Below are 13122 nucleotides of genomic sequence, written 5' to 3'. Positions count from 1 at the left end.
ATGCAATTTTTTTTAATGAAAATAATTCCCCAACCCTTCACCTCCCAAGCATGCTTAGCATGTGGGCTTGTAACAATTTACAAGGGCCCATGGACTTTTATTTAAATTGTCTCAAACACATTTGAGCCCAATTAATCTTTACTTGATTTTACTCAAGCCCACTAGTTAAATAATTATTTCCAATTGGGTTCTACAAGGCCCAATGTTATTTAATTAATTCAACACTTGAATTAATTTAATTATTTGGACTCTACTAGGTCCACTAGTGTTTAATTAATTCAACACTTGAATTAATTTAATTTAGTCCATAATAATGTTTATGAAAATCACAATTTTCAAATACATTATTCACTCGGCCAAATTTTAATTTAGGAACACTTCCATAAATTAAAATTTACATTTCTCTCATAGAAGTCATACTTCTATTTTTCTTTACACTTATAAACTCATTTATAAGTCGTTCAACACATTGAACTATTTTCTCCTTTATAGAAGTCATACTTCTAATTTTCCTTACGCTTATAAACTCCTTTATAAGCCGTTCAACACATTGAACTATTTTTACTTCTCAATGGGATCTAGAAAGCTAGTACTTGTGTGGCCCTCAATGGTTCATTGATACAACTAGCCGTGGGTTCACATCTCCATGTGATTCGGACTAAACATGTCCTTATATGAGCATACCCCAATTGCTCCATTCTTATTTATCAACACCTTGATAATAAGAACGTCAGAACTCAAGTCTGATAGTACCCAACCAATCATGTTAAACGCCTAGCAGCATCGCTTACATGATTCCCTAGGTATCAAATGATAGTGCCTGCAAGAACCATTCTATTATGGTTAGCGTACAGTACGGTCCCTTCAACTCATATATCCCGATCGATTCGACAACCATTGGTTTATCGAGAGTTGTCAATGAATCGATACTATGTGTCATGTCGTAGTTGCATCAATGGTGTAATCTATGAAACCCCTTTCATAATTACAACCATACTCTGGCCAGAGATTTCAACCTACATACACATGATAACACATAGGATATCCATACCCAAAGGTAAGCGGTGAATCCCCGACTACAATGCATCGACTCCTATGTGTTTCGACAGAACACCCAACCTTGCCACCTGATGACCCCATGAGAGTCGGTAAACAAGTCAAAGTGTAATTCTAGCACATAGAGTCTCAATGTTGTCCCGGGTCATAAGGACTAATGGTGTACAACCATAAACCAGGACTTTTCCACTCGATAAGTGAGAACCACTTGGAAGTCCTTTTATGGAGGGTTGTTCAGTGCACTCTACAAGGAGCACCTATCTGCATGTTCGGACATCACAATGTCCCCTACCAATGAAACATGGTACTCACATCGCAGATACTAGTCTCAAACTCGAGCGGCCTATATCCTTCTTAGTGGCGGCTGAATCGACTAGGAACCGTTTAGAATATACAGTATTACAAATATGAGTTTCATGATACTCATCATATGAGCATCTCATATTCTTTCTACTATTTGTATATTCACGGGCTTTATCTATGCAACTAGCATGGGTATACAGATAAAGATGTGCCATAATAATAATTTCAAATATTATTAAAATAAAGATTGCTTATACATAGAGTTTCATTGTGAACACTCGGCCAACACTTGGCTCGACGGGCACCTACTCTAACAATCTCCCACTTGCACTAGAGCCAACTACCCATATGCTTTAATCCCATTGATTCGCGATGCTTGTCGAATAATGGTCCAGGTAAAGGCTTAGCTAGTGGATCAACAACATTATCGACGGAGCCGACTGTGTCAAAAGACACTTCTCCTCTTTCCACAATCTCTCCGAGGATGTGGTACTTTCTCAATACTAGTTTGGATTTCTGATGAGACCTAGGCTCCTTTGCTTGAGCTATAGCTCCCGTGTTGTCACACAACACCGGGATAGGAGCAACTCCATTAGGAATGACGCCCAACTCTTGGACGAAATTCCTTATCCAAACAGCCTCCCTTGCTGCATCTGATGCAGCAATGTATTCGGCCTCTGTGCTGGAATCCGTAATATTGTCTTTCTTGGAACTCTTCCAAGAGACTGCAGCACCATTGAGCATGAATACAAAACCAGAGGTTGACTTCGAGTCATCGATATCGCTTTGGAAGCTAGAGTCGGTATAGCCTTCCAATTTTAGTTCTCCACCCCATAGACCAAGAACAATTTATTGGTCCTTCTCAACTACTTGAGGATGTCTTTCACAGCTTTCAAATGTGGAAGACCGGGGTTCGATTGATATCTACTCACTACACTTAGTGCGAAAGCCACGTCAGGACGTGTAGATATCATCCCATACATGATGCTACCAATCGCAGATGCATAAGGAATGCTTTGTCATCGCCGCTATCTCTGCATCAGTCTTGAAAGACAGACTTGGATAGGGACACGCCATGACACATTGGTAGATGTCCTCTCTTGGACTTATCCATCGTGAACCGCTTCACGATGGTATCAATGTATGTGGACTGGGTGAGACCAAGCAATCTTTTCGATCTATCTCTATAGATCTGTATCCCAATACAAAAGATGCTTCACCCAAGTCCTGCATCGAGAACTTACTCGCTAACCATATCTTAGTTGATTGCAACATTCCTACATCATTCCCAATGATTAGAATGTCATCAACATAAAGCACCAGGAATGTCACAACACTCCCACTGACCTTCTTATACACACAGGGTTCCTCAGGATTCTTAGTAAATCAAACTCTTTGATTGTACTAGCGAATCTAAGGTTCCAACTCCTAGATGCCTGCTTTAGACCATAAATAGATCTCTGAAGTTTGCATACCATATGCTTACTTCCGATAGATGTAAACCCTCTAGGTTTGAGACATGTAAATCACTTTCTTAAAATCCCCATTAAGAAAGGCTGTCTTGACATCCATCTGCCATATCTCATAGTCATACCATGCAGCTATGGCTAGCAAAATCCTTATGGACTTGAACATTGCGACTGGGGAAAAAGGTTTCCTCAAAGTCAACTCCTTGTCTTTGAGTATATCCTTTTGCCACCAATCGCACCTTGAAGGTCAATACCTTCCCATCCGTCCCAAGTCCCTATGGGAACAGTTCCCTCAAGTGGATCCACAAGATCCTACACTTGGTTCGAATGCATGGAATTCACCTCAGATTCCACTGCTTCAAGCCACTTGGATGAATCGGCATCAGATAATGCTTCCTTGAAGGTCCTTGGATCACATCCATGGTTAGGCTCATCATGGCCCTCCTCAAGAAGCTGACCATACCTCATAGGTGGTCTCGAGACTTTCTCGTATCTGCTAGGAGCTTGTATCTCCTCTCTTGGCTCTTCGGGTGTGGGTTCTATAATTGTGGGTGTCTCTCGAACTTCTTCGAGTTCTATCATCTCCCTTTTTCTATCCAATAGAAAACCCTTTTCCAAAAAGGTTGCATTCCTAGAAACAAACACCTTTGTTTCTTGGGGATGATAGAAATAATATCCAACTTAATTCCTTGGATATCCCACAAAGTAACATAAAATGGATCAACTATCCAATTTATCTCCCACTACCTGCTTCACATATGCAGGGCTCCCCATATTCTAAGATAAGAATATTTGGGAGGCTTACCCATCCATATCTCATATGGTGTCTGCCTTTGAATGGACATTTAACGGAATATCTTTTAATTTTAAGTTATAGAGATCGTTTTCAAGTTCTCAAGTACCAATCAAACATTCATTCATGTAAATGTTGCAAACACCTTTGCAAAATAAACAAGAATATCCATCTTTATCACAATAGAAATGGAAATAATGTTTTTCATCAAAAAGGTACAAACAAAACATCTCTTAATTAACTTAAAACTATTGTTCAACAATAAGTAAACATCTCTTAAGGTCTTGGCAGCAACTCTTGCTCCATTGTCCATCCTCAAGAAGGTCACACCTCCCTAAGCTTCCTACTTCTTCCCATCACCTGTAACACATTACAGAGATGTGATCAACATTTGGTATCCAATACCCAAGAAGTAGAGTAAATTGAAATGTTTACTTCAATTTAGAACATACCATTTCCAGAACTTTTCTGGGCAAGATATTCTTTGCAATTACGCCTCCAATGTCCAGGCTTCTTGCAGTGATGACATACATCATCAGTCTTGTCAGCCTTAACTGGTCTGGCTGCCTCAACGGGATTCGGAGATTGCCTCAACGAGGGCACGTTCTTCTTGGGATGTTGGAAAGAACGCTTCTTTCCATTCCCATGTGGATCAATCTTCGTACCAGATGAAGAACCCACATAAAGGACCAACTTCTCTTTCTTGATGGTGGATTCAAACGTAACAAGCATGTTCACCAACTCCTCAAGGGTCGGTTCCATTTTGTTCATGTTGAAGTTCACCACAAAAGGATCAAATGAGCTAGGCAGCGATAACAGCAACACGTCGGTGGTCAACTCCGAAGGCAAGATCAGATCCATGCCAACGAGCTTGTCCACGAGCCCGATCACCTTTAGGCCATGCTCATGGACCGAGGCCCCATCTCGCATGCGCAAAGTGATCAGCTCCTTGACGGTAGCATGCCTTAGTGGTCGTGTTTGCTCACCAAAGAGCTCTTTGAGATGCAAATGAATGTCAGCAGCACTCTTTGCACCCTCAAAACGCCTCTGCAGCTCATCATTCATAGAAGTCAGCATATAACACCTGGCTATCAAGTCATGGTCACACCATTCCTTGTAATCCTGCAATTCCTCAGGATTGCAGTGAGTCGGAGCCTCAACAGGGGGCGACTCAGTCAGTGTATATGCTACCCTTTCCGAATTCAAGACTATTTTTATGTTTCTTAGCCAAGTGAGGTAATTAGGTCCGGTTAACATGTGTTTGTCGAGTATTGCAGATATCGGATTGCGAATCGAAGACATTGTCAAAATTTGTACTGAAAAGTAAAACAGATAAATGTTGATGACTATTTAATATATTTGGTAAGATATAAAGTATGGACATTTACTTCATAAATATTTACTCCCACTGTTTTGACATCTTTCACTACCCTCTAGTGAAAACGGGAAACCCCTTTCCTCAGTAGGTACGTAAGGTCCAATTAGCGAATTATGATCCCGAATAATATCAGCCAATCACAATTCCTAAAAGGTAGTTTCCAATTGCATCACAATGCAACCCTCTACGTAAACTTTTGTCTCACGTTTGATTAGGACCCAATAATATGACGTCGTTCATCTTTACGTGTCAAGCCTAACCCATCGATGTTGAACCTTAATGGACGGTCGCCATGAGTTCCCTCAATAATATGAGCCGAAATCATGGGAGTTCCACGTAGTTCACATCACCATGTCAATGGATGTCACAGCTTTCCGGCACCCAGGGCTCCCCCAATAATATGAGCCGAGCCCCGAGTACGGGTAGCGTTCATCATGCACCCATTATCGATGGAAGACAAGGAAATTATAAACAAATTTATAATTCCCCTTTTCGGGCTTGATATTAATTTTGAATCTTATTCAAATGAGGGTTTTTAATTTTGAAAGGTCTCATCATTAATTTTATTTTAAAAGCTCGCCATGTTTGATCGTATGTTTGCCGGATTCATGCAACTTTGTTATTATCATAATAATAACGCACATACTCATTATTTATAACATATCATGCATATATTATAAACAGTAAACAAACAAGGATGATCAATCGCCCCAATACTAACGGTCCGTGTGAGCTAAACACGGACCTAGGTCCAATCCTAGGGTAAATGCACGGGATGCAAATGCAACATTTACATAAGCTTCCAATATTTACATGTCTTCGATCTTCATAATCATCATGGCTACCATCTTCCAATCTTGATCATCCACTATACTAATATTTACAAATAAATATCCATGGCAAATAGGGATACATCTCATGGGGTGGGAACGGGCCATAAACCAAGCCCACTTGATAAATTGATAATTATTACAATCATTCAACACAAAATATCCTAGCATACACCTAGCAAATTGAGCTTGGGCTTTTGATCATCCTTCATGCATAATATCACATATCATACACCATCAATTAATTATCACAATAATTAATTGATCCAATATTATATATCTTGATCCAATCACTAACCGCCACGATTATAAACTAAATTAACAAAGTATACAAACACCTTTGTCTACTTTCAAATTAATTTATTTATAACCGAATTTCTTGTAAATCACAATTTACTATAAATAATCAAAGTCCAACTTAAATTATTTATTTCATGAGAAAATATTTGCAACTTTTGTAATTTTAAACTTAAGGGCCCAAAAATCATTTTTCACCAAAAACATTTTCGGCCCATTTAAAATTCACAAACATGTTAGCCATCCAATGGCCCAACAACTCAAGGCCCATGACACTTTGATAATCCAAAACACTTTTGGAAACCCTAGTCGTCATCGCCGTCGCCGGAGCTCCGTCGCCGGATTCCGGCCAACTTACCAAATTTTTTTTTTTTTTTATTTAAAATGATGGGGCTGTTCGGGCAGCCCCTCGGGCTGCCCTAGCTGCCCGAAACGGGCAGCCCCTCGGGCAGCCCGAGCTGCCCGACACGGGCAGCAACTTGCTGCCCGAATTTTTCCCCAAAAACGGCCCTCGATTTGTTGCAAAAACACACTCATGCGGTTAGAAATCGATCTCAACATAATATATATTGTATTTGCTACACAAAAACGTAACCATAGCTCGGATACCACTTGAAAGCGGACCGGTTACGGTGGCCGGAAGCGCAACGGAAGTTTGAAATCTAAAATTTTTAGCTTAAAATTTCGGCCACCCCATTTCCTTGTGCAACAAATACAAAAACACAAAAATGTCATACATAGGGTGTTTTAAAGAAATATACCTATCAATCTCAAGAGATTGATTATGGCTCCAACTTTGTTGTCAAACAACAAAGCTCTTGAAAGGTAGAAACTATCTTCAAGCTTTCCAATGAGCACTCCTTTCTTGAATCTTTCCTTCAAATTTGGCCCACCACCAACTAGGTAGATCCCCTCATATTTTGCACTAGAAAAATATGAGGATTTTTCAAAGAGAAGTGCAAGATTTCCTCAACCAAAAATTGAAGAAAAATGGAGAGAAAACTTGGAGAGAAAAGTGAGGGAGAGTTCGGCCATGAGAGAGAGAGAAGGGGAGGGAATGAGTTGTCTTGGTGTGTGAAAAAGTAGTCACTCACTTTTGCATGCCATGCAATTTTTTTTAATGAAAATAATTCCCCAACCCTTCACCTCCCAAGCATGCTTAGCATGTGGGCTTGTAACAATTTACAAGGGCCCATGGACTTTTATTTAAATTGTTTCAAACACATTTGAGCCCAATTAATCTTTACTTGATTTTACTCAAGCCCACTAGTTAAATAATTATTTCCAATTGGGTTCTACAAGGCCCAATGTTATTTAATTAATTCAACACTTGAATTAATTTAATTATTTGGACTCTACTAGGTCCACTAGTGTTTAATTAATTCAACACTTGAATTAATTTAATTTAGTCCATAATAATGTTTATGAAAATCACAATTTTCAAATACATTATTCACTCGGCCAAATTTTAATTTAGGAACACTTCCATAAATTAAAATTTACATTTCTCTCATAGAAGTCATACTTCTATTTTTCTTTACACTTATAAACTCATTTATAAGTCGTTCAACACATTGAACTATTTTCTCCTTTATAGAAGTCATACTTCTAATTTTCCTTACGCTTATAAACTCCTTTATAAGCCGTTCAACACATTGAACTATTTTTACTTCTCAATGGGATCTAGAAAGCTAGTACTTGTGTGGCCCTCAATGGTTCATTGATACAACTAGCCGTGGGTTCACATCTCCATGTGATTCGGACTAAACATGTCCTTATATGAGCATACCCCAATTGCTCCATTCTTATTTATCAACACCTTGATAATAAGAACGTCAGAACTCAAGTCTGATAGTACCCAACCAATCATGTTAAACGCCTAGCAGCATCGCTTACATGATTCCCTAGGTATCAAATGATAGTGCCTGCAAGAACCATTCTATTATGGTTAGCGTACAGTACGGTCCCTTCAACTCATATATCCCGATCGATTCGACAACCATTGGTTTATCGAGAGTTGTCAATGAATCGATACTATGTGTCATGTCGTAGTTGCATCAATGGTGTAATCTATGAAACCCCTTTCATAATTACAACCATACTCTGGCCAGAGATTTCAACCTACATACACATGATAACACATAGGATATCCATACCCAAAGGTAAGCGGTGAATCCCCGACTACAATGCATCGACTCCTATGTGTTTCGACAGAACACCCAACCTTGCCACCTGATGACCCCATGAGAGTCGGTAAACAAGTCAAAGTGTAATTCTAGCACATAGAGTCTCAATGTTGTCCCGGGTCATAAGGACTAATGGTGTACAACCATAAACCAGGACTTTTCCACTCGATAAGTGAGAACCACTTGGGAAGTCCTTTTATGGAGGGTTGTTCAGTGCACTCTACAAGGAGCACCTATCTGCATGTTCGGACATCACAATGTCCCCTACCAATGAAACATGGTACTCACATCGCAGATACTAGTCTCAAACTCGAGCGGCCTATATCCTTCTTAGTGGCGGCTGAATCGACTAGGAACCGTTTAGAATATACAGTATTACAAATATGAGTTTCATGATACTCATCATATGAGCATCTCATATTCTTTCTACTATTTGTATATTCACGGGCTTTATCTATGCAACTAGCATGGGTATACAGATAAAGATGTGCCATAATAATAATTTCAAATATTATTAAAATAAAGATTGCTTATACATAGAGTTTCATTGTGAACACTCGGCCAACACTTGGCTCGACGGGCACCTACTCTAACACGTACTTGGTCTAATATAGCCTTTCTCCAGTAACTCCTGAAGCTGTTCTTTGAGTTCTTTCAACTCTGTCGGAGCTAAACGATATGGTGCTCTAGATATAGGATTTGTCCCTAGCATCAATTCAATACTGAGATCTATTTCCCTTTGAGGCGGAAAACCTGGAATTTCATCAGGAAATACATCAGGAAAATCCTTGACAACAGGAATGTCTGAAACTTTCAATCGTTCTTCCCGTGTTGCATCAAGAGCATAGATCAAAAATTCTTCGTTGCCGATTGACAACAACCTGAACATTTCCATTGCAGATACTAATGGAATTCGAGACTGTGAATCATACCCGTAAAAGTTCCATTTGCTGCCATAATACGGTCTAAATCTGACAACTCCATGGAAACAATCAACAGTAGCTCGATAATTCGTCAATATATCCATACCGAGGATACAGTCGAAATCAGACATGGCTAACTTGATTAGATTAGTTATCATAATATTATTCTCAAACCTAATCACACAATTTATAACTATCTCGCGAGACATCAAGTATACACCGGCAGGAGTAGCCACAGACACAGTATCCAACAACGGAATAGTAGCAATCTCATGCTCATCAACAAATGCAGCAGATAAAAAGGAATGAGATGCTCCAGTGTCTATCAATATACGCGCAGGATAATCGAAAACATAGCAAATACCTGCAATAACTCCGCCTTGTGCATCCTGGGCCTGGTCCTGAGTCAAAGCATGGACTTGAGCTTGCTGCGGCCCTGGAAATGGCTGCTGAATAGGACCTCTAGGAGGTGGATAACCGGATTGCTGAAATGACTGGGTAGGAGCATATGGTCTAAAGACTGGTCCACGGGGAACTTGTCCAGACTGTTGTGGCTGAAATTGCTGTCTTTGTGCATTAGGGCATACTCTGGCAAAATGCCCAACTTGACCACAAACGTAACAAGATCCCTGTACTCCTACACATTGGGAACTAAAATGTCGACCACCACATCGGTCACAATGCACAGTGCTAGACGACCCAACCGAACCTCCTCCTCGTGCACTTCCTGAACTGGAAGAGCTGGATTGAGACTTCTTCTTGAATTGCTTTCCTTTTACCTTGTACCTCGGCTGTTTGGGTTGTTGGTATGACTGTACAGGCTGATATGGAGGTAAATCCACTGGCATTGACATACTACTACCAGATCCCTGAGAAACAGATGATGGACCTGGCTGTGGGTCTCCTCTGAGCAAACTTGCTTCAATTTTCCTCGCCTTTTCCACTGCTTGAATATACGTATTAGGCGATCCAGTCATTACCAAAGTATGAACAGTCCGTTGCAACCCATGCAGAAAACGTGATAGTTTAGCCTGATCATTCCTAGCAACATGTGGAACATAGGGCAAAAGAGCAGAAAACTGTGAAGCATATTCCACAACTGATTTGTTTCCCTGCACCAACTGATTGAACTCTTCTTCGTTAGCAGCATAATATGACGGTGGTGCATATTCTTGGGTAAAGTGAGCACGAAATGCATCCCAAGTAATAATTTCACCGGAGTCCTTCATTGCTTCCTCTATGGCTTCCCACCAGAGTTGTGCTCGGTCTTTCAGTTGGTAGATGGCAAGCTTCAATTTAATATCTTGGGAATACTCCATCAAATTAAATAGATGATTTATGCTTTTCAGCCAGCCTGCTGCTTTTTCTCCGCTCTCAGTTGCCAAAGAATTTTGGAGGACGTAATTCTTGGAACTGCGAAATTATTAACTGCATTCCTCCAACTTTCTGTGTCAGCTGTTCCACTTCTTGCTCAATCACTGCCTGTCTAGCTCCAGGTCTTTCAGGTCGAGGAGGTTCTTGGTACACTTCTTCTTCAATGTTTTGAGCGACTTGTCCTCGAGGTCGACCACGTCTACCTCTAATGATATCAGCAAGTCCTCGAACATTTTGTGCCTCAGATTCTTGCGCTATTTCCTTCCCTTTTCTACCTCTTCCTCTAGGTGCCATTCTACAAGACACGAGGATTAAATACACAGGCAGATAACAGGTAAAAGAAATTAATAGGCAATTTCTAAACTACATATCATGCCTAATCAGCTAATCGTCAGGCAAATTCAAAGAAATCACACCAAATAATTCAAATAAGAGCAAATAGTCAAACACATACGCAATCATTTTATTTGTGTCTAGACTCAAGTGCCCTAGACTCTAATTCGAGCATATCCCAGTTACGCTCTGATACCAACTGTGGGGGCCCGTGCTCCTGATTAACGTTTAATGACCAAACAACCAGGATTTATTAACGTAAACAGCGAAAGCGATTAAAATTTTTTCCATTTTGGGCCTACAGAAATTTCGGCATGACCTATTCGTAAATAGGACATTCCCAAAAAAAATCAAAACATCACAAACAATATTTATATACTCGAAATAAAGTCATAATCGCAATTCACAAACCTATAGCCGCACTGGCCGGGACTAAACACATGCAGAGCCGGCAAGGCTCGATCACACCACTATCAATTCAAAACATCGTAAAACAACAGTACAGCTACACGGGGCATCTCCCCGGTAAATGTATGACTCCATAATATAGTGTATATATATATCTGGGAAACTCTCAACCACGACTCGACGACTGGGCACCACTACCTGACGCTCCACCAGACGCGTCCAATCCTCCTGGATAACCTACTATGGCATCAAAAACAACCACAGCATAAAAGGAACGAGGGGTCGGGTCCCAGTACGACGAACCAGTAATATTACGTCAAATATAACTGACATGAAATAAAATCAAGTACAATGCGATGCGATGCAAGTACAATGCAATGCAATGCGTGAAAGGTAACAACAAAATAATGGATACCAAAGCGGAGTCCAAATGAAACGCATCAGCAACAAGAACAGTGGCCACCCGTGCCAGGAATGCAGCAACGTAATAGCATGCCGCCGCTATCCATGCACGTAGCATCGAGGGTACGGGTGCGACCCGCTCAGCCCTCATGCAAGTCATCAGGAGTGCTAGTCCTATCACCCATTCCATCGATGAGATGTCAGGAGTGATCTAATCCTATCACTCACTCCATAGATGACGCAACATCGCAACAGGTCAGTAATGCTAGCAATCAACGGAGTCAAGGCTCGAAATGCTATGCATCAACTCAAATAAATCCATGAATGCAATCAAGTATTCACAGAAGCACATAAAGCACGTCACAACTTATTACAAAGTACTTAACGTCATTTCACATCACTATAGACGTCATAATAAAACGGTTCATACGTACCTCAACAGACTTTAATTTACCACAAAATATCTTAAGGATTTCTCGCAGAATCCAATCCTGTGGCAAATAATACATTTCATATCAAGTCCCATTTATTTTTCCAATATTCACTAATTTAGCCTAAAATTCCAAAAATTCTTAATTTAGGCTTTAAAATTTCTAAAATTAATATATGTCAATTCTATAGCGTCTAAACATTTAATTGTTGAACACTAAAATTCGAAAACCCAATCTAAAATTCTTGAATTTTCGAAATTATGCCCAATTAAATTCTGAAATTTCGTTAATACCTCCAATGAGCTCCGATATATCACCTACAATCAATAATACAACATATATTAATTATTGGAACTCAATTGACTTAAAATCCCCAAAATTCGAAACCCTAAATTCATAATTATACCTCTGAAATTTCGAAAAATGCTTAAAGCTTCGAATTTAAGCTTTACACAACCTAACCCAAGCTTCCTTCCAACTTTTCCGGCGAAAAACAGGCGACGGTCTCCGACGGGTTTCCGAGAGTCGCGAGTTTTCTGTGAAATTTTGGTATCAATGGATAGCTCTCGTCGAGAGGATTCCGAATATGTATTTACTTTATTTTTTGGACTATCGGAGCGGCCACAATCGACGGTCAAAGCTTAGAAATCGAAAAGAAAGAAAGGACGATGAAGCTTTCGGTGATGGAGGAAAACGGGGAGAGAGAAATAAATTTTTACGTTTATCTTTTTTTTTTTTTTAACTTACTTAATGACATTTGGGCTGGGCTTTGAGGTTTCCGGTTGGACTGGGCTCTCACATATCAAGCATATATTATAAGCAGTAAACATGAAAGGGGATCGGTTACGGTGACCGGAAGCGCAACGGAAGTAAAAAATTTTGATTTTTTATGGAATATTTTCGGCCACCTCGTTTTGTGTAGCAAATACAACAAACACC

General features: G+C 40.0%; 1 protein-coding gene and 1 long non-coding RNA gene across 2 annotated transcripts; both read right to left on the bottom strand.

Annotated features, from left to right (window-relative positions):
- Positions 1–8901: 8901 nt before the first annotated feature.
- Positions 8902–10554, bottom strand: LOC140805457 (uncharacterized). The gene has a single exon (XM_073161726.1). The coding sequence runs from the start codon at positions 10552–10554 to the stop codon at positions 8902–8904; it is 1653 nt and encodes a 550-aa protein (XP_073017827.1).
- Positions 10555–11728: 1174 nt separating this feature from the next.
- Positions 11729–12875, bottom strand: LOC140805021 (uncharacterized). Its single transcript, XR_012112254.1, has 3 exons — positions 12590–12875; positions 12477–12500; positions 11729–12243 (listed from the first exon to the last, which is right to left on the bottom strand). It is a non-coding gene; the product is annotated as an uncharacterized lncRNA (long non-coding RNA).
- Between the last annotated feature and the right edge of the window lie 247 nt (positions 12876–13122).

Source organism: Primulina eburnea, chromosome 11, assembly GCF_022965805.1.
Source record: "Primulina eburnea isolate SZY01 chromosome 11, ASM2296580v1, whole genome shotgun sequence".
NCBI lineage: Eukaryota > Viridiplantae > Streptophyta > Magnoliopsida > Lamiales > Gesneriaceae > Primulina > Primulina eburnea.
The sequence above is the reverse complement of the archived record's forward strand: the minus strand, read 5'-3'. Positions and strand labels throughout refer to the sequence as shown.